This window comes from Myxocyprinus asiaticus, chromosome 14 (genome assembly GCF_019703515.2).
Source record: "Myxocyprinus asiaticus isolate MX2 ecotype Aquarium Trade chromosome 14, UBuf_Myxa_2, whole genome shotgun sequence".
NCBI lineage: Eukaryota > Metazoa > Chordata > Actinopteri > Cypriniformes > Catostomidae > Myxocyprinus > Myxocyprinus asiaticus.
Window position 1 is genome coordinate 31,547,220 of NC_059357.1, and position 23,965 is coordinate 31,571,184.

General features: G+C 40.0%; 1 protein-coding gene across 1 annotated transcript in view; it reads left to right on the top strand.

Annotated features, from left to right (window-relative positions):
• The first annotated feature begins 4,817 nt into the window (after positions 1-4,817).
• Positions 4,818-23,965, top strand: part of LOC127451616 (integrator complex subunit 1-like) — a 40,623-nt gene continuing 21,475 nt past the window's right edge. Inside the window, exons 1-33 of the mRNA XM_051716421.1 lie at positions 4,818-4,892; positions 5,297-5,384; positions 5,484-5,771; positions 6,578-6,774; positions 6,865-7,002; positions 7,111-7,270; positions 7,354-7,459; positions 7,539-7,725; positions 7,897-8,042; positions 8,144-8,285; positions 9,733-9,909; positions 10,002-10,110; positions 10,201-10,321; positions 12,012-12,089; positions 12,197-12,354; positions 12,449-12,545; positions 12,768-12,859; positions 12,955-13,015; positions 13,103-13,300; positions 13,571-13,700; positions 13,797-13,976; positions 14,491-14,640; positions 14,755-14,934; positions 15,050-15,154; positions 15,315-15,482; positions 15,583-15,694; positions 15,773-15,931; positions 19,007-19,153; positions 21,416-21,514; positions 21,641-21,765; positions 22,125-22,379; positions 22,461-22,620; positions 23,357-23,488. Coding sequence (XP_051572381.1) covers positions 5,330-5,384; positions 5,484-5,771; positions 6,578-6,774; positions 6,865-7,002; positions 7,111-7,270; positions 7,354-7,459; positions 7,539-7,725; positions 7,897-8,042; positions 8,144-8,285; positions 9,733-9,909; positions 10,002-10,110; positions 10,201-10,321; positions 12,012-12,089; positions 12,197-12,354; positions 12,449-12,545; positions 12,768-12,859; positions 12,955-13,015; positions 13,103-13,300; positions 13,571-13,700; positions 13,797-13,976; positions 14,491-14,640; positions 14,755-14,934; positions 15,050-15,154; positions 15,315-15,482; positions 15,583-15,694; positions 15,773-15,931; positions 19,007-19,153; positions 21,416-21,514; positions 21,641-21,765; positions 22,125-22,379; positions 22,461-22,620; positions 23,357-23,488 — 4,612 coding nt within the window. The 5' untranslated portion in view covers positions 4,818-4,892; positions 5,297-5,329. The remainder of the gene's footprint in view (positions 4,893-5,296; positions 5,385-5,483; positions 5,772-6,577; positions 6,775-6,864; positions 7,003-7,110; positions 7,271-7,353; positions 7,460-7,538; positions 7,726-7,896; positions 8,043-8,143; positions 8,286-9,732; positions 9,910-10,001; positions 10,111-10,200; positions 10,322-12,011; positions 12,090-12,196; positions 12,355-12,448; positions 12,546-12,767; positions 12,860-12,954; positions 13,016-13,102; positions 13,301-13,570; positions 13,701-13,796; positions 13,977-14,490; positions 14,641-14,754; positions 14,935-15,049; positions 15,155-15,314; positions 15,483-15,582; positions 15,695-15,772; positions 15,932-19,006; positions 19,154-21,415; positions 21,515-21,640; positions 21,766-22,124; positions 22,380-22,460; positions 22,621-23,356; positions 23,489-23,965) is intronic.

The following is a 23,965-nucleotide window of genomic DNA, read 5'->3' on the forward strand; positions in this document are numbered from 1 at the left end:
GCCTTTTGTTTGTATGAAAAAATTATTCAACTTTACAGAGCTATTCACTGTGCATGGATGGTAAAATAGTTTAGTTTAGCTTTATATTGAGACAAAAGCACAAAATAATGTATGGAAAGCTCTGAAGTTAACTATTTAAAGGTTTAAATTAAGTTAATAATCAATTAAAGTTTGATGAAAGTTGATCTCTCCATTATAAATAGTACTTAAAAGGTGGAAATAAACCCACACCTGATCTTTGGACCAATTTTTTTTTCTTTCTTTTATTCTCTCTCTCTCTCTCTCTCTCTCTCTCTCTCTCTCTCTCTCTCTCTCTCTCTCTCTCTCAAGACCTTTCTTAGGCTGCAAAGCAACATTCATCTATATACATGCGTACCTCTGTTTGTTGTTAAATGAAAAAAAGACAAATGGAGCTCAAATAACACAAAAAAAGAGATGGACTGACATTCTGCTTTCCGTGGGATTCCTATGGGACTTGTGGGAAACCACCATGTTGAAATCAATATAAAGGAGAAATAAGTGGAAACACATCCTGAATTTATTAAGATCATGTCAGCTTTAGCTAAACATTGGACAGAGCTGCTTTAATCTTCCAAGATATGTATAAACAGTGTTAATTCTTTATATAAACATACTGTCAACAGAAAATCATGTCTTTATCATCATCTCCACATGTGAGAGAGTCAGTGACCTACAGTAGAACCAATTAATTGCGAGGTATGAGTCCAGAAATATAGTTTTTTTATTTTTTATTTTTTTTCTGTGACACTGAATTTATATTTAGAGCACGTCACTGACATCATCAAAATATTCTTAATGTGAAAAACACTTTGTGTAACAAGTGGGCAGTTTGGTGTGGCAGACCCGTAAGTAGTGAGCCCTAGTAGCGTGCAAGTCTTCCAATTATAGGAAGATCCAGGGGAAATACTTTTAAAAGATACTCTGCAAATCTGTCTTACTTGTGTTTGCCAGGAAACGTGATATTTTGTTCCACTCACAACATTTTAGCATCAGCATGCATGTTTTTATAAATGATATCTGGAAGAATTCAGAAGCAGACAGTTAATTGTCAAAGGAGTATAATTTTGACAATACTTACAGCAACTTAACCAGGCACATATGTGTATTTTCTCCATCGAGGTCGGATTACAAGCACGTGTTGTTTCTGTTGAGTCCCTTACAGTGTGCATTCTGTGGTGTTCTTTTCTGGGTGAAAGTTCTGTTTTCTTTTGTCTGGCATGCACAGGAATGTCTGTTTCCATGCCTGACATCATTCTTAACGTGAAGATTCTTGGAAACATTATTCCTTGTAGTCCCCAAAGGCTTTATAGCAACAGTGCCACCCAGAGACATCTAATCAGCCTGAGTAGTATACGTGGTTTAAGCCAAAGACTAGTTTCAAATAATTTGATGCTGTTCTTTATTACTTGCTGTGAAAGTCAAGGATAAAACATCAATGGGTCAATTTTGCCATAAAATAAATGGTAACACAGTAACACTTTACAATAAGGATCAATTTGTTTACAATACTTAACAGCATTAGTTAACATGGCATTTATTTCTGTCATCTTGGTTAATTTCAACATAAAATAAATTTTTAAAATCAAAAGTTGTATATGTTAACATTAGTTAATGCACCGTGAAGTGTGAACTAACATGAACTTACAAAGAACCATTGTATTTTTATTAACTAACATTAACAAAGATTAATAAATGCTGTAAAAAATGATACCTAATGCATTAAATGGATAGTTCACCCAAAATTGAAAATTCTCATAATTTTCTCACCCTTATGCCATCCCAGATGTGCATGACTTTCTTTCTTCTGCTGAACACAAACAAAGATTTTTAGAAAAATATCTCAGATCTTTAAGTCCATACAATGCAAGTGAATGGTGGCCAGAGCTTTGAAGATCCAAAAAGCACATAAAGGCAGCATAAAAGTAATCTATAAGATTCCAGTGTTTAAATTATTGCGTTCAGAAGAGATATGATAAGCGTAGGTGAGAAACAGATCAATATTTAAGTAATTTTGTAGTATAAATCTCCACTTTCACTTTCACATTCTTCTTCTTTTATTTATGGTGATTCACATTGTTTGTACATATCATCACCTACTGGGCAGGGAGGAGAATTCATAGTAAAAGGACTTTAACATTGAATTTTACATTACATTTTTAATTTAATCACTGAATTCTCATGGATTACTTTTATGTGGCCTGTATATGCTTTTTTGAGCTTCAAAGTTCTGGCCACCATTCGCATGCATTGTATGGACCTACAGAGCTGAAATATTCCTCTAAAAATCTTTGTTTGTGTTCAGCAGAAGGAAGAAAGTCATAAACATCTGGGATGGCATGAGGGTGAGTTAATGATGAGAGAATTTCTATTGTAAAGTGGTACCAAATAAATAAATAAATGAACACGATATCCAAATTTCCTTTCTTAAACTTTTGCATCATGTAAACAAGAATCAAGGTAAGCATCTATTAAGGCACATGAACACTGTGCAATAAAAAATGGTCACAGGATCTATGAAAGCTGTATATGATTAAGGCTTCTGTGACTCACAGGGTGATGGCGTTCCGTTCAAACTGGCTACAGTTGTTAGGGGCAGGGCCGTAGCAAGGTCATCTGGGCCCTCTGATTGTATATTGGTCTGGGCCTCTTTCCTATTAAAAAATACAGTTTTGAATTTGTTGTGGGGCCCCTTGGATCTTTGGGCTCCTAGAATCGTTACCACCTTTCACCCCACTAGATACGCCCCTGGTTAGGGGAATAAAGAGTATTTCTATCTTTTCTCCACTAAATATCCCACGAAAGCTCTTAGGGTTCAGCACATAAATGCGTGGGATCTTCTGCGTCTGTGTTTGCGCAATGTGAGTGGCCAGAACACATTCACACAACAGATCGACAGATGCACACGGGAATCCACGGGCAACCGATCCACACATTCACGCAACAGATCGACACGCGCTCAATTCACAAATCCACGCACCAGAAGAATGCACAAATATACGGGTTTCTTTGCTCACAATACCATCTAAAAGTACAAAAGTGTATGTGTAATTTAATGCACAAATAAATGCTGAGCCGTTTTTATTGTATTCTTCGAGAATGCCTGTTCTGCAGTCTTGACAATGACGTATAAACACGGGCAATGCTGTGGGCGTGGTTTAGCGTGACTGACAGCACATGCCCATTCATTACAATCCAGTAGATTTGGCAATTAAAAAAAAAAAAAAAAAAGGAAAGAGATGTGTTCAGAATGTTCAGTTTCGACCAAGATTACAGAGATATAATCTATATTATATTATACGCCACCATTCAAAGGTTTTAGAACACTAATAAGACTTTTTTTGTTGTTTTTGAAAACAAGTGCTTCTCTTCACCACGGATGGATTAAATTGATCAAAAATACTAGCAAAAACATTAGAAATGTTGCAATTTATTATTTGAAATATGTGATTTGTGTTTTTATTTATAATAAAATTGTAATAAAATTTTAATTTTAACAAAACATTTTTACCCATGATGCAAAGCCCCATTTTCAGCTGTCATTAATCCAGCCTACTAAGAAAATAATGTCACATAATCCTTAAGAAATAATTTAATATGTTAACTTTGTAATAAAGTAACATTTCTTTTTGTTAAAGTGGTTGTGTTACTTAATGAAGTGTGGAAATAGTGTCTTTTTCCAGCTGAGGTACAGGGGTGGATTATGACTAGTGAGGACCCTGGGGACAATTTTCTTTTAGGCCCCTTTTTTTTATTGTGGTGGGCATGGATGTAAAGTAATTATGATTAAGAGATATACCTCAAAACCCTGTTGTATCACATTTGAAACACACATTTTCAACACACCTTTTCTATTAAATAATGTACAAAAAAAGTTAGCACACGTTGCTTCGATATCAGTAGCAATATAAACGTTACAGTTGCTTTTACTCTATCAAAATCAGAAAAGATTTCACATAAAAACGATAAGTGCATCACAACACGATAGCAGAAATTTTTGAAATGAAATTACAAGGTCTTATACAGTCACAGGGCCCTATTGAAGGAGCCTTGTCTAGGCTTTGGGGCCCACGTATGTAAGCGTGTATAAACATTGCGACCCAAGTTGATGGGTCACGAGACCTTGCAGCCCAAGCACCCCCCTGGACCCCTATTAGAAAAGGGCCCCTGGGCTCTGGCCCTGTCCATAATTCACCCATACTGAGGTATTGCATTTTTTTTAGTTACTGTACAGTGAAATTACTTTACACTTGCAAGTCAAAATTCAGTTTTAAAAATAACTAAAAAGAAACATATTTCTCCTCAAATTCATCAATTTATTGTTCTTTTGAGAGATATTCCATGCACTTCTGTTTTGAAAGAATAAAACAAACTTGATCTAACTGGGACAGAGAGAGAGGTGGACAACACAGATGCACAACAACAAGAAGACAAGAACATCAGTCTTTAATTTGAGAAACAGACTCCTCACAGGTCCTAAACTTGCAGCTTTAATTACTACAGTCTCCAGTCCCGCAAGTGAATCTCGGCCATTTCCACCACTGGTGACTCGTGACTTGTATGGCGATTATGTCCTGCCCGCCAAATGCTTTTAACATTCCCAGTGTTGTAATGATTCAAATAGGTGTGAGAGGCATTGAAGAATCGTAAACTATAATTAAAACAGTCACAGAGATGTATTTTCCATTTCTTCAAATGTCACGGCAGCTTGAAATCGCAATTCGCAACCTTATCCTCTAAAATACCTACTGAGTCGAGCTCCAGCACTGTAGGTGGCGCAGTGGAGCTTAGCACGCTTAATAATCTCTCCCAGTGAACCGAAGAAGAAAAACTGCCCACGGCTAATCATGTAGCAGCGCCTTTCAAAACCAGAGGTAGTTTACAAATAAATGAATATTTTGCACTTAATATAGAAGTCTTTTGGATGTGTTATGATGTTAGACTCTGCGCCAGACGTTATTTCTAAATCCATTTTCCGTTAATGTTTGATGTCTTATGCTAAGAATTTAGCTACCAAGATTGTATACAATAAAAGACTTATCAGATTTAGCTTTCACATAAATACCGAAAACATTAATATAGAGAAAAATAAGATGTCTTTATGGTCATACATCGTTAATTTTGTTTTCTCATCCTTTATTATGAATGTTATCAGCTCCAAGTTGGCCATTTAAACAAAATGTTTCAGCTTTTATTGTTTACCTGAATCCAACTTATGTGAAAGTATTATAATATAATAATAATTCCTCTATTGCAATGTAATTTATATATCTTACAGTTTAAAAACGTTTGAACTTGAAATTGTGTCACAATGAATCGACCAAAGCCAACCAGCATCAGGCGTCCTAGTAGTGCCAAACCATCAGGTAAGAATTTAAGCAATGAACGTGGAAAGTCTGTCATTGAAATTCTAAGAAAAGTTCTGACATGCCTTCACATTGATGTCCCTTTGTGATGTCCCACAGGTCACCCACCTCCGGGTGATTTCATTGCACTCGGGGCGAAGAGTCAGAGCAGTGAGCCGAAAGCAAACCCTGCTCTTTTGAAACCGCCGTCTACAGGTTTGCCTCCAGACCGCAAGAGAGAGGCGTCTTCAACACTGCCCTCTTCCTCGGGCCTGTCCAGCCTGTCTAAACGGCCCAAGCACTCCTCTACTCCACCCAGTGCCCTCTCACGCCTGGCTGAGGTGGCTGCTGTTGATAAGAGATCAATATCTCCCTCCATTAAAGAGCCATCTGTGGTTCCTATTGAAGGTGAGATTAATATGAAATATACAAATTAAATAAACACTGCTTGAAGTTTGTCAGGTATCTAACAGCAGCTGTATTTAGGTAGGCATATTGAAATTGAAGCCTTATACAGGCATAACCAACTCAATGTGTTTACCCTAAAGGAATATTCCGGGTTCAGTACAAGTTAAGCTCAGTCGACAGCATTTGTGGCATAATGTTGATTACCACAAAAAATATGTTTGATTCGTCCCTCCTTTTTTATAAAAAGAGCAAAAATCGAAGTTACATTGAGACACTTACAATGGATGTGAATGGGCCAATTTTTGGAGGGTTTAAAATTTGTGGTTATTTCTTCAAAGTATAGTTTATTCCCAACTCTGCTTCATAAATATTATACCGTTTTTCCAGCAGAATTGCTTGGCATGGGGGGCACATCAATATTTTACTATGTGAATGCACTCCATTAAAAAAAAACTATATGTTACACGTTATATGTATGTTAAACATATATGTTAAAAGCTTCCTATTCTTATTTACTAGTGAGTCTGAAGCCTTTCTTATATGGCGTCTTTATGAGCGTGGATTATGATAACTGCGAATGAACTTACACGTGCACTCTATTTACAAATGTTTGGAATTCACTAACATACACACGTTTTGCTATCAAATATGGGGAGTACGAAGTGTTCATGAATCCGGAGGAAAGTTTTCTTGAAGCTCCATTTTACGTGTAAAATACTCCCAATATACTCACATATTTGTGAAAGTTTCATTAATGAGGCCCAATGTGTAATTATAATGTAATCAAATGTTTGCTTGTGTTGCAGTCTCCCCTGCTGTTCTTCTGGATGAAATTGAGGCAGCAGAGTCAGAAGGCAATGACGACCGCATTGAGGGCGTGCTCTGCGGGGCCGTCAAACAACTGAAGATGAACCGGGCCAAGCCTGACATGACCCTTTACCTCAGCCTCATGTTTCTGGCCAAAATCAAACCCAATGTCTTTGCCACTGAGGGTGTGATAGAGGTAGAGAGCATCTTTATCTGTCATTTTGTAGTGATGATGTTTACCATTGCAGCTGATGATGAGCTTATTGTGTTTTGTGTCTACGTTCAGGCTCTCTGCAGTTTGCTCCGCCGTGACGCCTCCATTAACTTCAAGGCCAAGGGGAACAACCTAGTGTCCGTTCTGGCCTGCAACCTGTTGATGGCCGCCTATGAGGAGGATGAAAATTGGCCTGAGATATTTGTAAAAGTAATTTTCAACACTTAATTTACAACACATTGTCCAGCTTATACATAACAGTATCGGTAACTTGTTATTCCTGAAAAACTGATTTGTTGCCATTGTGGTGTTCTTCAGGTCTACATAGAGGACTCTCTTGGAGAACGTATATGGGTGGACAGCTCGCACTGTAAAACCTTTGTTGACAACATCCAGACTGCCTTCTCAACCAAGATGCCTCCCAAGAGTATGCTGCTCCAGACAGAAACCGGGCGATCAGGGGGCGATCTCAGTGCAGGTTAGTGGCCCGGGACTGTGCACTTGTTTTTTTTCTTTATTGGTCTGGATAATATTTTTACTAACACATATTCTGACTTTTAGGGAACAGCCCTCATCCTTCTACTCCAGATGAAGATGAAGGTCAAACTGAGCTGTTAATCGCAGAGGAGAAACTCAGTCCAGAGGATGATGGACAGGTCATGCCAAGGTATGTAAGTCTGTTTTTGATTGTGACATTTTTTTCAAACCGCAGTTGTAGCTGTAACCTTCATATGCTTTGGCTGCAGATATGAAGAGTTGGCTGAAAGTGTGGAGGAATATGTGTTGGATGTTTTGAGGGATCAGCTGAACCGTCGACAGCCCATGGACAATGTCTCCAGAAACCTTTTGCGTCTTCTCACCGCCACCTGTGGTTATAAAGAAGTCAGACTGATGGCCGTGCAGAGACTTGAGATGTGGCTGCAGAATCCTAAGGTACAAGAACAAGGAAATGTTTAAAGAGTAAATGTGTCGTCACAGCACCTTCCATCCGAAGTTGATGTGGAAAAAAAGTTCATAGACATGTTATTTATCAACTACCCATTTATAGTTTTAGTTACAGTCTGATTAAATCAGGACATATCATTGTTTTTCTTTGTTTTCCAGCTGACACGTCCTGCACAGGATCTTCTCATGTCTCTGTGTATGAACTGTAACACACATGGCTCAGACGACATGGAGGTCATCTCTAACCTCATCAAGATCCGTCTCAAACCTAAAGTTCTCCTCAACCACTACATGCTGTGTGTGAGGTCAGCATCACTCCTTCTGACCTGTACTCTCACAGAAATATTGTACTGTAAAGTATAAATGCTTTTATTTCCTTAACAATTTATTTTAACTTGTTTTGCAGGGAGCTTTTGAATGCTCACAGAGATAACCTGGGCACCATGGTGAAGTTTGTGATCTTTAATGAGTTGTCAAATGCCAGAAATCCCAATAATATGCAAGTGCTCCATACAGTTCTGCAACACAGCCCAGAGCAGGCACCCAAGGTGACTTTGAGCTTAAGAAACATTCTTGTTTTGTTACTTGTATATCTTTTTGAAATTATTATATATTTAAGAGGATAAAATCCCAAACTGATTTACATTTATGGCTTTCAGTAAGTGACTTTTATAAATACACTATGTAATGCTTTTACACACACAATTTCCAAATTGAAACAGGAATTTGGGGCTGGATATAACAAAGACTTCCTTAAAAAATAAAATAGCCAATAGCCTTTAGTTTACCCCCAACCTGGCAAAAACATGATTTGCTACTTGCTATTGCTAGTCTGTGTTGGTAGGGAAATAGTTGGAATTAGTCAGTAGTTTGGTGTATTTTTCTGACAATAAATTTGAAACGTGTAAATCTGCTAAAAGTATGCTTGGATATAGATGGTTTTGAAGCTAACAGGGCTTAAAGCCACAAAAAAATAGTGTTTTTAGTTCATTGGGTCTATAATTTTGTATTGTAGAGTGTAAATGCCCCGATATACTTCTGGAGAAGTTCTTCTTCCTTCTGCATTCAGATGTAAAAAGTTCTAAACAGCTGACCAACGGTATACTGTTTGCGAACATTCAGACACCCGCTGCATGAGCACGCTAATGACTACATGTAAAACCTTAACTAATGTGACATTAAAATGTGTTATCAATGATAAAGTCATTGTAACACATTTTAATGCCTTACATGAGGTCAGTAAAGGAATCTGTTTTAACCACTCATTGATGTTTTAAAGTAATATATATGCAGTAGAAAATGTTTGTCGTTTACATTCTAAATTCATAGAGCTATTGAGCTAACACGCTATATGTGGCCATAATATGTGCCGGTTATACTCTGTTATTGTAATTTATGATGAGACTGATACTACTGCAAAGATAAGTGTATAAAAGAGTGGTAATGTGCAGAATACAGACAAAAGAATGATGAGAAGAGAGGCATATCTTTTGGCATACGTGTGAATGGATTTCGGTGCAGATGGCACATGAGTGAATGGGCACTTGAGAGTATTTGAGCAGATTTGAGTCCTTTTGTAGACTAATTAAACAAAACAAAAATAGCATGACATGTTTTTGGAAAATGTCTCTATGAGAACTATCGTACAGATTTAGGTAAATTTGCACCAGCTCACTAATAACTGCACACCGGTGTGTTCATGTTGACTGACTTTGACTGACTGAACAACGTAAACAGAATTAGCTGTCCATCTCAAAGTAGGTGGACCTTCAGTTCACACCTACCGATGATGTGGACCAATGGCAGTAAGAAGGTATTTAGGAGCCAGGAAGAAGTTTTCCTGAAAGTTTGCCCAGGCGAGCTGTTACAAACCACAGAAACAAACTCAAAAACTTTTGAGTCAAAAACCTGTTCTTTCTTTGATTTTGTATGAAGTTTTTTAGGGCCTTAATAAGCATTTGTTCTTCACCATGTGTTTTGATTATGTCCCTCCAGTTTCTGGCCATGGTGTTCCAGGACCTGTTGACCAATAAGGACGATTACCTGCGGGCCTCCCGGGCTTTACTCAGGGAAATCATTAAACAAACCAAGCATGAGATCAACTTCCAGTCCTTCTGTTTGGGCCTCATGCAGGAGAGGAAAGAGGCCAGTTATGTGGACATGGAGTTTAAAGTGAGGACTCATCCTCTGGAGTTTGTATTTGCATAGCTATATATGCTTTATTAGCTTTTAGAAACTTACTGTACTCTTTCTTCCGTTCTTAGGAACGTTTTGTCATCCAAGTGACAGATCTGTTGACAGTGTCAATGATGCTGGGGATCACAGCTCAGGTCAAAGAGGCTGGCATCGTCTGGGACAAAGGAGAGAAAAAGAGTAAAATACATTGTACTTTCAGTGCTTCAAGTCTTTTTGCAGATGTGTGTTTAGGATGCTAACATGGATATATCCATATCTGTGTTTCAGATCTGGAGGTACTGAGGGCCTTTCAGAACCAGATTGCTGCTATCCAGAGAGATGCTGTGTGGTGGCTACACTCTGTGGTTCCCACCATCAGTAAAGTGGGACCTAAAGACTACGTGCACTGGTATGGAAAAGAGGAATGTAGGACCATTTTAAATGGGTCACATCATCATTTAGTGTTTTTGCTCCCAGTGGTCCACTTTTAATGTTAAGCCCTATTCGGAAGGGAATAGTTTTCCCTGAGAAGGTTAGGTAAATGTGTGTTTTACAGAGGTACTTTGTAATTTTAATCACATCCAAATCTGACAAGTCTGTGTTTTTTTCACACAACCTCTGTAAAAATTTCAGAGAAAATTACCTACTTTTTTTTGGTACTTAAGGGTCCTCTGAGAAATCTAATCCCATCCGAATGCAAATGTCTGTGATTGCTGATATAAAATTTTCACAATGCCCCTCCTCGTGTATTTTAAACTACTTGAACTAATCTTCAGCCTGCTGCGCACCTTTCAATATGGATGTAGAATATGTATTTGCCATCCAACGAAAAAATAAGAAAATAAAATCAACTGCTAAGACTGGCCGCTGTAATATCAGTGTCAGGTAAAATACCTCAATTTCTCCGCTTAATTACACAATGTTATAATTATATAATGTACAGGCAGTTTTGTTTATTGCTGTGGGTTTATTTTAAGCAGCCTTTTTTATGTGAAGTTGATTTTAATATGGTTTTTATAATAAGTCATTTATAATATATAATTAATAAATAATTACATAATTATTTAAAATGTATTTTTTAAATATATAGTCAATTTAAAATTTAAACAAAGTTTAAAAGATAAGTTAATTTAATTACCTAAATTAACACGGGGCCTGGGTAGCTCAGCGAGTATTGACACTGACTACCTCCCCCTGTGACTCACTAACATTTGTAATGTTAGTCTATTAAAAATGCAGATGTTTATTTTACCTATATTTTGGTCCTCCCCTGGAGTCACGAGTTCGAATTTAGGGTGTTCTCGCTCTCGGTGGGGCGCGTGGTGAGTTGTGCGTGAATGCTGCGGAGAATAGCATGGGCCTCCACACGCGCTACGTCTGCGGTAACGTGCTGAGCAAGCCACGTGATAAGATGTGCGGATTGACGGTCTCAGACGTGGAGGCAACTGAGATTCGTCCTCCGCCACCCAGATTGAGGCGAGTCACTACGCCACCATGAGGACTTAGAGCGCATTGGGAATTGGGCATTCCAAATTGGGGAGGAAAAAAAAAAAATGTATGTGTTCAACCTTGTGTTGTAACGCCCACATTTAGAAAACAGAAACTCCCACCTCAGTAATAAACACAGAGATCTTAGTCCCATCCGATTCGGTACATGAAATCACAGATGTCGGGTGGTAATAATTGTAACTCAAACGTTGTTTAGAAAACTAATCCTGCCCAAATAGGATGTTTCTTGTGTGTCAAAACATAATTTTAAATTTTCCATCCCTCTTTATTTTCACTTTCTGATCTTTAGATATGACAATACCAGTAAAGTACAATACCATCCACATTGTTGGATGGTGTGGCATAGTGAATAAACATCTAGGCTGTTAATGAAAAGTTGTAGGTTCAAACCTTGAAAGGGGCAATCCTTGAACTATCACCATTGTGCAAGACCCTGTACCCCAGGTTGCTCAATTGTAACTTAACACTGTTTCATAGTGTTGTTGTGTGTGACCACAAATAAAGATTCATGATGACTCACTAACATTTGTTATGTTAGTCTATTAAAAATGCAGATGTTTATTTTACCTATATTTTTGTTGTTTTGAAAGCCTTCACAAGGTGCTTTTCACAGAGCAGCCTGAGACATATTACAAATGGGACAACTGGCCACCTGAGAGTGACAGAAAGTAAGAGATAATCTTTGGCTAACTATTTTACAGAAACAGTGTTTGTTGGTAAATAGGAATTAATTCTGTCCAATATATGAAGCTGAAGCATATCTCTTCTTTCTTAGTTTCTTTCTTCGGCTGTGCTCTGAGGTTCCCCTGCTAGAGGACACACTGATGCGCATCTTGGTGATCGGTCTGTCTCGTGATCTGCCCTTGGGCCCAGCTGATGCAATGGAGCTGGCTGATCACTTAGTGAAGAGAGCTGCTGGAGTTCAGTCTGATGGTAAGATAGCACTCCTGGTTAGTCTATTCTAACTTTTTAACACAACTTTAACACTGGTTGTGTGCTGATGTTGTTCTTGCTTCATCATCTCTAGACCTGGAAGTGTTGCGGGTGGAGAGGATCCAACTCATTGACGCTGTGCTGAACCTTTGCACGTACCATCACCCTGAAAACATCCAGCTGCCTGCAGGGTACAGCCTTTGCCTTTCACCAGTTTATTCCCTCTTGCTTTTATGTATTCATTTTAAGTGATTCAACAGCTTTCTATTATAAATAATTACTGAGAATCAAGGACTAATAGCATTGCAGGTTTAAAGATATGTTGTGGTTAGAGCTCCTGGCATCCTTTACTCTGTTTATAAGCTGTTTAGATTTCAAGGGGGTGAAATGACTTTTTAAATGTTCCATGTTAGGTATCAACCTCCAAATCTAGCCATATCAACACTTTACTGGAAGGCCTGGCTCCTGCTGCTTGTGGTGGCAGCCTTCAACCCACAGAAAATTGGTGAGGGGACCAGATATGATGCAGTACTTGCATTTCATAAAAACATCATAATTGAACGACATTAGATCGCTGACTGATGCTGTTACTGGTTTCAGGTTTGGCAGCCTGGGATGGTTACCCCACTCTGAAAATGCTCATGGAGATGGTTATGACAAAGTAAGAATTCTGCATATCACAGCCGATACAAATGTGGATTTACAAACATTTAAGCAACCTTTACTATTTATTTTGCTTTCTTCTCAGCAACTACTCTTACCCTCCGTGCACGGTGGCCGACGAGGAGACCAAAACGGAAATGATCAACCGGGAGCTGCAGATCTCTCAGAAGGAGAGGCAGGAGATCCTGGCCTTTGAGAGCCATCTTGCAGCTGCCTCCACCAAGCAGACCATAACGGAGAACAACAGCCTCCTGCTGTCACAGCTCACCAGCCTTGACCCAAAGTATGACTTCCTGTTTGTTACCCTAGTGTTTGAGATAACACCATTGAGTTCACCAATGCAGGTCAGCTATTGCAGGGTTCCTGTGTTGATGGAAAGGTTTTTCTCAGCCTGGAAGAGTCATGGACATTTTTATAGTGAATGTGAAATTTTAATGTTATTCTCAGCTCTAAAATATTTCATTTGCTTGAAATTGGTCTTTGTGAGTACAGCCTGGCAATGGTACCATTTTTAAAGAGACTGATCCTGTCTTTTGTTTACTTTTATGTTAAGGGGTCCCCCACGCAAACCACCACCTCTCATCCTGGACCAAGTGAAGAGTTTGAACCAGTCCTTACGTCTAGGCCATCTGCTCTGCCGAAGCCGTAACCCTGACTTCCTTCTCAATATCATCCAGAGACAAGTAAACACACACTCTCATAAACTTGCTCAGAAATAACTTGTTTGCGGAGTTACTGCCATGTTAAGTTGTCATAATTTTTTTTTATACCCCAACCAGGCCTCCTCTCAGTCTATGCCATGGCTGGCTGATCTCGTCCAGTCCAGCGAAGGGTCTTTGGACGTATTGCCTGTTCAGTGCCTGTGCGAATTCCTCCTCCATGACGCTGCTGATGACACCTCTTCTGTTGATGATGACGAGGAAGGAGAAAGCAAAGAGCAGAGAGTGAAGAAAAGACAAGTAAAGCTCAGCATGATCTTACATTTATGATTTGTTCTCAAGGGGCCATAGTCTACACTTTGTAGCTTTATAAATCCACTTAAAATGTTAGTCAAGTTTCCTTGCACTGTTTTAGTTTTACATGTCCATTTTCCAGCCTCTCTCTGCAGCTTAGAATTAAACAGGCTGTTTCTGCTACTTTACCTTTAAGTTTCTATATATAAATGGCATCTGTTATGATTGGCTGTCCTCTGTGTACTGAGACGTTCACACTGAGGTTCATTAGGGTGGACCAAGTTGCTAAAAACATATGCCTCGGATGTATAAATGTGGCAGGTCACTACACAACATGATGCTTAGCCAACATTGATAGCTTTTGAATGACACTTTTTACAGCTTAGTTTCAATAAACGGTGTAGGTAGACTTTGTTTTATGAATATTAGAGTATGTCTACACAGTACAACAAAAAAGCAAGTAATGTTTTCCATGAAATGTCCCTTTTAAAATGTATGGTGGGTTTCTCTCGCTTGGCAGAGGCAGCAAAAGCAAAGGCAGTTGCTTGGCCGACTGCAGGACCTACTGTTGGGTCCTAAAGCTGATGAACAGACCACATGTGAGGTTTTGGACTACTTCCTTCGCCGTCTTAGTTCTTCTCAGGTGGCTTCTAGAGTGCTTGCCATGCAAGTATGTAACTAACTGTATGCAAGGATCCACAAAATTGTTTAATTAATCATTCACAAATGCTTTGTTCATTAAAATTTGTTAAATGAGATTAGTTGATTGTGATATGTGTATCAGGGTTTGTCTCTGGTGCTGACGGAGGGAGGGCTTAAGGATGGAGAGGAGAGAGATCAGCTCATGGAGGAGGACTCCAGAGATACTGAATTACTACCAGGCTACCAGTGGCTCCTTCAGGACCTCCCTAAGCTTCCTCTGTTTGACAGTGTGAGAGGCTTGACCTCTAATGCATTGCAACAGGTCAGTCTACCTCCACAGCTTACAAGGGGTTATGTTATTATCAAACTGAAATGGTAAGTGGTGGTAGATTTCAGGCATTTTACAACATAATCAATATCTGAAACATTTTCCCAAGGCCATTCACGTTGAGACAGATCCTCAAACCATCAGTGCATACCTGATCTACCTTTCCCAGCATGCACCAGTGGAGGAGCAGGCACACCACAATGACCTGGCCTTGGTGAGCTCTGTGGTTTAGGACACCACTTATGGCTGCTTATGTTAAATGGGTTTTCAGATTATACTTGCACTGCACTGGTCCAATAATCAAGTCTAACCTGTAGCTTGTAGCCTTACTCTCTGTTTACTCTCTCCTGGCTGGCATTTCCTTGTCGTCTTAGGATGTGGCTCGGCTGATAGTGGAGCGCTCCACCATTATGAACAGCCTGTTCTCCAAGCACTCCTGCAGGCCGGAGTCTGATGCCGTTCTCTCCGCTCTAATCTCCATCTTCTCCACCTATATCAGTCGCATGAGGAAGACAAAAGACGGAGAGGACCTCTACAGCTGGGTAGTTGAAAATTAAGTTGGATGGACATTCTTTCCACAAATTCCTTTTTTTCTTTTGCTTGTATGTATTTGAAAGACATTATTTTATTGTAACCCAACAGTCGGAGTCTCAAGACCAAGTGTTCCTGCGATGGACTACAGGAGAAACGGCCACTATGCACATTCTGGTGGTCCATGCTATGGTCATTCTGCTCACTTTAGGACCACCCAAAGGTGGGTATCAGCTCTGTGTGCTGTTGCAGCGCTATGATTGATACTGTGCTCTACATGTAGTAAATGTGGTGTTTTCAGGGGAAAGTGAGTTCTACACCCTGTTGGATATCTGGTTCCCTGATAAAAAGCCCCTTCCTACTGCATTCCTGGTTGACACGTCTGAGGAAGCTCTTCTATTGCCCGATTGGCTGAAATTGAGGATGATCCGGTCTGAAGTCTCCCGATTGGTCGATGCAGGTATGGATTGTGATAATGTATTTACGAATAGGAATGTCAAAACTTCTGATGCTCAAGTTGATACTAAAATTGAAAAGAAAAAAATTTGACAATACCAGTTTTTCTCTAAGGTGTCGGTAGTACCGATTTAATTTAATACGCAGGTGGCAAAATTACAAATCATTTTATGTTACTGGCTTAGCTCATGGATATTAATGTGGTCATGCAAATGTTGCATTTGGTCATTCATAAAAATACTTTGAGTTCAAAGCTACATGTCATTGTATCGACTAATAAGGAAACATCATGTCAACCTTATTTAGAAACACAACACAAAATACAATGGCAAGAAAAAGTATGTGAACCCTTTGCAAATAGCTGGTTTTCTGCATTCATTTGTCATAAAATGTGATCTCATCTTCATCAGTCACAAGTATAGACAAACACAATATGCTTAAGCTAACAATGCACAAACAATTATAATCTTTGATGACTTCATTGAATGCATCCCATTAAACATTCACAGTGCTGTGGAAAAAGTAAGTGAACCCTTGATTTAATAACTGGTCGATCCTCCTTTGGCAGCAATAACCTCAACTAATCATTTCCAGTAGCTGCGGATTAGACCTGCACAACATTTAGAAGGAATTTTGGACCATTCTTCTTTACAGAACTGCTTCAGCTCAGCCATATCCTTAGGATGTCTGGTATGAACGGCTCTCTTGAGGTCATTCCACAGCATCTGTATTGGGTTAAGGTCTGGGCTCTGACTGGGCCACTCCAAAAGGTGGACTTTCTTTTTTTGATGTTCCAGTGATTCCTTCAGCTGTCACTCTTTTGGACTCTTTTTTTTTTTTTTTTACCACATTGAGCATTCTATAGTGTGCCCTTTGAGTCATCTAGGCTGGACAGCCACTTCTAGGGAGAGTAGCCACAGTACAAAATCATCTCTGTTTATAGACAACTTGTCTAACTGTGGACAGATGAATATCTAAGCTCTTCAAGATAACTTTGTAACCCTTTCCATCTTTAGGCTAAGCAACAATTCTTGATCTTAGGTCTTCTGAGATCTCTTTTTTTGCAAGGCATGGTCCATGTCAGCAGATGCTTCTTGTGAATAGCAAACTCAAAATTTGTGAGGGCTTTTTATAAGTCAAAGTAGCTCTTACCCACACCTCCAATCATGTTTCATTAATTGGAGGCCAGGTTTGCCAACTCCTGACTCTAATTAGCTTTTGTTGATGTCATTAGCTTTGGGGCTCACATACAGGTGCATCTCAATAAATTAGAATGTCGTGGAAAAGATCATTTATTTCAGTAATTCAACTCAAATTGTGAAACTCGTGTATTAAATAAATTCAATGCACACAGACCGAAGTAGTTTAAGTCTTTGGTTCTTTTAATTGTGATGATTTTGGCTCACATTTAACAAAAACCCACCAATTCACTATCTCAAAAAATTAGAATACATCATAAGACCAATAAAAAAACATTTTTAGTGAATTGTTGGCCTTCTAGAAAGTATGTTCATTTACTGTATATGTACTCAATACTTGGTAGGGGCTCCTTTTGCTTTAATTACTGCCTCAATTCGGCGTGGCATGGAGGTGATCAGTTTGTGGCACTGCTGAGGTGGTATGGAAGCCCAGGTTTCTTTGACAGTGGCCTTCAGCTCATCTGCATTTTTTGGTCTCTTGTTTCTCATTTCCCTCTTGACAATACCCCATAGATTCTCTATGGGGTTCAGGTCTGGTGAGTTTGCTGGCCAGTCAAGCACACCAACACCATGGTCATTTAACCAACTTTTGGTGCTTTTGGCAGTGTGGGCAGGTGCCAAATCCTGCTGGAAAATGAAATCAGCATCTTTAAAAAGCTGGTCAGCAGAAGGAAGCATGAAGTGCTCCAAAATTTCTTGGTAAACGGGTGCAGTGACTTTGGTTTTCAAAAAACACAATGGACCAACACCAGCAGATGACATTGCACCCCAAATCATCACAGACTGTGGAAACTTAACACTGGACTTCAAGCAACTTGGGCTATGAGCTTCTCCACCCTTCCTCCAGACTCTAGGACCTTGGTTTCCAAATGAAATACAAAACTTGCTCTCATCTGAAAAGAGGACTTTGGACCACTGGGCAACAGTCCAGTTCTTCTTCTCCTTAGCCCAGGTAAGACACCTCTGACGTTATCTGTGGTTCAGGAGTGGCTTAACAAGAGGAATACGACAACTGTAGCCAAATTCCTTGACATGTCTGTGTGTGGTGGCTCTTGATGCCTTGACCCCAGCCTCAGTCCATTCCTTGTGAAGTTCACCCAAATTCTTGAATCGATTTTGCTTGACAATCCTCACAAGGCTGTGGTTCTCTCGGTTGGTTGTGCATCTTTTTCTTCCACACTTTTTCCTTCCACTTAACTTTCTGTTAACATGCTTGGATACAGCACTCTGTGAACAGCCAGCTTCTTTGGCAATGCATGTTTGTGGCTTACCCTCCTTGTGAAGGGTGTCAATGATTGTCTTCTGGACAACTGTCAGGTCAGCAGTCTTCCCCATGATTGTGTAGCTTAGTGAACCAAACTGAGAGACCATTTTGAAGGCTCAGGAAACCTTTGCAGGAGTTGATTAGCTGATTGGCATGTCACCATATTCTAATTTTTTGAGATAGTGAATTGGTGAGTTTTTGTTAAATGTGAGCCAAAATCATCACAATTAAAAGAACCAAAGACTTAAACTACTTCAGTCTATGTGCACTGAATTTATTTAATACACGAGTTTCACAATTTGAGTTGAATTACTGAAATAAATGAACTTTTCCACGACATTCTAATTTATTGAGATGCACCTGTATTTTTTCCAGCCTACACTGTGAATATTTGAATGATGTATTTAATATTTGCAAGAACAATACAGTAATTTGTGTGTTTTCATTAAAACAGACTGTGTTTGTTCATTATTGTAACTTGGATGAAGATCAACCCGAATTTTAAGACAAATTTATACGTAAATGTAGGTAATTCCAAAGGGTTCTTATATGTTTTCTTGCCTTTGTAGTAAAGTTTGCTGATAAGATCAAATATTGTGTCTTTGACAACTCACAGCCCTACAGGATCTGGAGCTGCAGCAGCTGCTGTTGTTTGTCCAGTCCTTCGGAATCCCTGTCTCTAGCATGAGTAAACTGCTTCAGTATCTGGACCAGGCTGTGTCCCACGACCCCCAGACGTTAGAGCAGAACATCATGGACAAGAGTGAGGACATTTATTTCACTCTGCACTACATTAGTTTATCATTCAGTGTGTATGAAATGATTTTAACAACACTGAAAACCTTAATAGGTTGACTTTACTCAATTGATTGAGCAAACTCGTTCCCTCAATTGAATTGAGTAATGGCATCTACAAAAAATTGGGTAATTAAGTTAACTTATCTTGATCATATAGAATTAATTTAACTATTTAAGTTAAGGTAATAGATGCAAGTAGACTTAATTTAGATTTGCAATATAAATGTTGTTGTTTCTACTAAATAACTGTGATTGAACGGACTCAAATTTAGGTCATACAGTAACACAGCTTAAATAAAGAAGGTTATAACTGATTCTAGGTCAATCATTAAATCAATAATTATTTCTCCACAGAAATGCATAGACACCTGTACTTAAGTTGCACATGCAAAAGGAGAAGATGGTATTAACAGGGCCCAACTTGATGGGACACAGATCACACTAAACTATTTGCAACAAAACAACATAATTCTATAAATAAGAGCCAAAGCCTCTTTTGTAGTATTATTTATAACAACTATTTAAATGCCCACATACACTGATGAGCCAAAACATTATGACCACTCACAGGTGAAGCGAATAACATTGATCGTCTCCTAACAAGGCCACATGTCAAGGTCTGGGTAGATTAGATGATAAGCGAACAATCAGTTGTCGTAGTCAACGTGTTGAATGCAGGAGAAATGGCCAGAAGTAAAGACCTGAGCAACTTTGACAAGGGCCAAATTGTTATGGCCAGATGACTGGGTCAGAGCATCTCTGAAACAGTAAGGCCTGTGGGGTGCTTCCGGTCAGCAGTGGTGAGTACCTACCGACAGTGGTCCGAGGAGAGACAGCCCACAATCTGGCGACAGGGTGTTGGGCGCCCAAGGCTCATCGATGCACGAGGGCAACGAAGACTATCCCGTCTGGTCCGAACCGACAGATGGTCTACTGTGGCACAAAATTTTAATGATGGTTACGGGAGGAATGTGTCACAACACACAGAGCATCGCACCCTGCTGCGTCTGGGGCTGCGTAGCCGCAGACCGGTCAAAGTGCCCATGATTACCCCTGTCCACCGTTGAAAGCACCTACAATAGGCAGGTGAGCGTTAGAACTAGACCTTGGAGCAGTGGAAAAAGGTCGCCTGGTCCATTGAGTCCTGTTTTCTTTTACATCACATGGACGGCCATGTACGTGTGTGCCGTTTACCTGGGGAAGTGATGGCACCAGGATGCACTGTGGGAAGACGACAAGCCTGTGGAGGGACTGTGCTCTGGGCAATGTTCTGCTGGGAAACCCTGGGTCTGGCCATTCATGTGGATATTAATTTGACACGTACCACTTACCTAAACATTGTTGCAGACCAGGTACACCCCTTCATGGCAGTTGTATTCCTTGAGGCAGTGGCCTCTTTCAGCTGGATAATGTGCTCTGCCACACTGCACACATTGTTTGGGAATGGCTTGAGGAACATGATGAAGAGCTCAAGGTGTTGCCCTGGCCTCCAAATTCCCCAGATCTCAATCTGATTGAGCATCTGTGAGATGTGCTGGACCAACGAGTCTGATCCACGGAGGCTCCACCTCACAACTTACAGGACTTGAAGGATCTGCTGCTAATGTCTTGGTGCCAGATACCACAGGACACCTTCAAGGGAGTACACGCCTCAGCAGGTCGGCACTGTTTTGGCATCATACGGAGGACCAACAGCATATTAGGCAGGTGGTCAATGTTTTGTCATATCAGTGTATATTCCCTTTGACCAAGTAAACATATTTAAATTCAAGCGCTATGCATAATTCAAGCGCTATGCATAATGGTTATTCCCCATAGCCTCAATTTTGTACTCAATAGATTAAGTTATTAACACTTAAAACTTAAGTCTGTGGATTTTTTAAAAATAAGTTCAAGGAACATAGATATTTAAGTTATGAGCCTAAAACTTGACAAGTAATGTTTAATTAAGACAACTGGATTTTTCCAGCAATGACAATATAAGGGTTTGCAGTGAAGGCGAATGGGTGTTGGAGCCATGGCTTAGCAGTTAGCGCGCATGCCCAGACACGTTAAGCCATGGTGCTCATGCGAGAGATATGAGTTCAAGTCCGAGTCGTGTCATTTCCCGATCCTTTTCCCCATTGTTCTCCTCATCATTTCCTGTCCTCTCTTTACTACCCCTATAAATAAAAAAAAAGTAGCAAAAACATTGATCAGTAATGTTTTTTTACATGTTCTTCTGTAGACTACATGGCTCATTTGGTGGAGGTCCAGCATGAGAGAGGAGCCACAGGAGGACACACATTTCACAGTTTACTCAGTGCTGCACTCCCACAACGTAGAGGTCAGGATCTAATTCCTTATACCACGGCATCAGTCAGTACTGATTAGCATCATGATTCATTCAGTGTTTACCACGCAATGTGATCAGATGTTGCACTAATGATCTCTTTGATCTAATGTGTTTCAGACAGCTCAGAGGTGAGCAGGGCAAAGGTTACTGTGGAAACACCCCATGGCTCTGTGAAGATGAGAGGGGTGAGTCAGGTGCCAGTCGTGGGCCCAGATGATGATCTCGCTGGGGTCCTACTACAGGTAAGAGATCTACTTTTGATCTGTTTATTCTCTATTATTAGAGTCATTCTTTCTCCTACCAAAGAATTAATTATGCCATTTCATTCCTAATAATGTAATATTACTGCTGTTAGCACCTGTGCTGTTGTGCTCATGCAGGTAATGCAGGTTTGAGTCTGAGCTGCAAGTGTGCAGATCCCATTCCCCCTCTCTTTTTGTCCTATTTCCTGTTTCTATAAATAAAAGATGCAAATGAAAAAGTAAAATAACCCATTGATACTAAGAAGATAAGTGTCAAGAATATCCTTTCAGGTTTATGGTGATGATTTTGTAGTTGAACTGATTTTGAATCTTAGAATTTTTTTCTCTCCTTGCCTCAGCTCTTCCCACTGAAGGTGGATCCCCGCTGGCCTCCACCCCCAGTCCGACCTCTAGCATTAGCGCTGCAACAAGCCCTGGCCCAGGAAGTGTTGCGTGCACGTCAGGGTCGCATTCAGCAGGGCGGCGCAGCTGGGCGACTCCTACAGGCTTTAGCAGCCCTTTTAGGCTCCGCCCACGCTGGAGCCCTGGTCATGGCAATGCACCACAGCCACACAATCTCCTGCCCTCTATTGCGCCAACTCCATCTCTACCAGGCATGGAACCTACTCATACCTTCATACTCACTACCATAACAAGTGCTTTCTCTCTTTTGCTCACTCATCTCTTTTTTTCAGAGTTTGGTTTCTCAGGACGTTGGCTTCTCCTCGCTGTTTTTTAATGCAGTGGTGCAGATGTTGACCTGGTTGGAGAACTCAGCGGTGGAGGCAGGGCCACTCCACAGCCAGCTGAAATCTCTGGCAGCTCAGTACTCTCACAAACATCGCATCACAGATGGTGAGTGGGTCCTAATCCTGAAGCCTCGCCAGGTCAGGTCACATCTACATTAGATATACACTGATCAGCCACAACATTACACAACAACATTACTCAATACACAATACTCAAACCAGCCCGTCTGGCAACAACAATCATGCCACGGTTCAAATCACTGAGATCACATTTTTTTCCCCCATTCTGATGGTTGATGTGAACATTAACTGAAGTTCCTGACCCGTATCTACACGATTTTATGCACTGCACTGCTGCCACATGATTGGCTGATTAGATAATCGCATGGATGAATGTTGGTTTTTCACACACAGCAGTCTCTAGAATTTACTCAGAATTGTGCCAAAAACAAAAAACATCCAGTGAGGGGCAGTTCTGTAGACGGAAATGCCTTGTTGATGAGAGAGGTCAACAGAGAATGGCCAGACTGGTTCGAACTGACAAAGTCTACAGTAACTCAGATAACCGCTCTGTACAAATGTGATGAGAAGAATATGCTATTCTGAGATGCGGGTTGGCACTGTTTTGGTGGCACGAGGGTGACCTACACAATATTAGGCAGGTGGTTTTAATGTTGTGGCTGATCGGTGTATTATTCTTTCAAGATAACAGCATTTTAACATTTACAACTGGAAGCACAGAGCTCAGATTGAAGTTGGAATACACCTGATCCTCATCAGTTTGCTAGTTTTTAGTCTTCGCATGCACTAAAGGTGTATTCAGTTGCATCCTGTGTCATCAGTTCGTACAGGGTTTCTGCACCTGGCTGAGGCGCTGGCGTACAGAAGGGACTCTGAGGTGGCAGTGAGGGGCATCATTGCCTCACTGAGAGCTGGAGAGAGATGCAATGCTGAACCTGAACTCACAAGAAAAGGTATTTTAGCAGTGCAGAGTTCCCCATGTTTTCACTTAAAGGGGTCATATGAAGGGATGCACCGATACTACTTTTCTCTCCCAATCCAGTTCCGAAACAGTATCAACCGATGAAGATCCTGATCTTATACCAGTGTTGTTGTTTGTTCTTAATCAGTTTAGAATATCCATACCTCATTGTGTGGAACTGATTGGGAGTACTCTTTAATGGGTAAATAAATACAAACCTTTAATTATAATTGATTTAATTATAAAATAGAGTGGACAGAAAACAATTACATATTAAAATGTGTAATCTGTTAGGAAAACCTTATTTTTTTATTTTTTTTCACCTGGTATTAAGATGTGTTTTGATGACATGTGGTCAGCCTTAAATACAGGTATAAACGGGGTCCAAACCATTTTGTGATTGGATTACAAAAAACACATACGAATGTGGTCAAAATCGCATGTGACCACATCGCATTTGAGGTGTAAA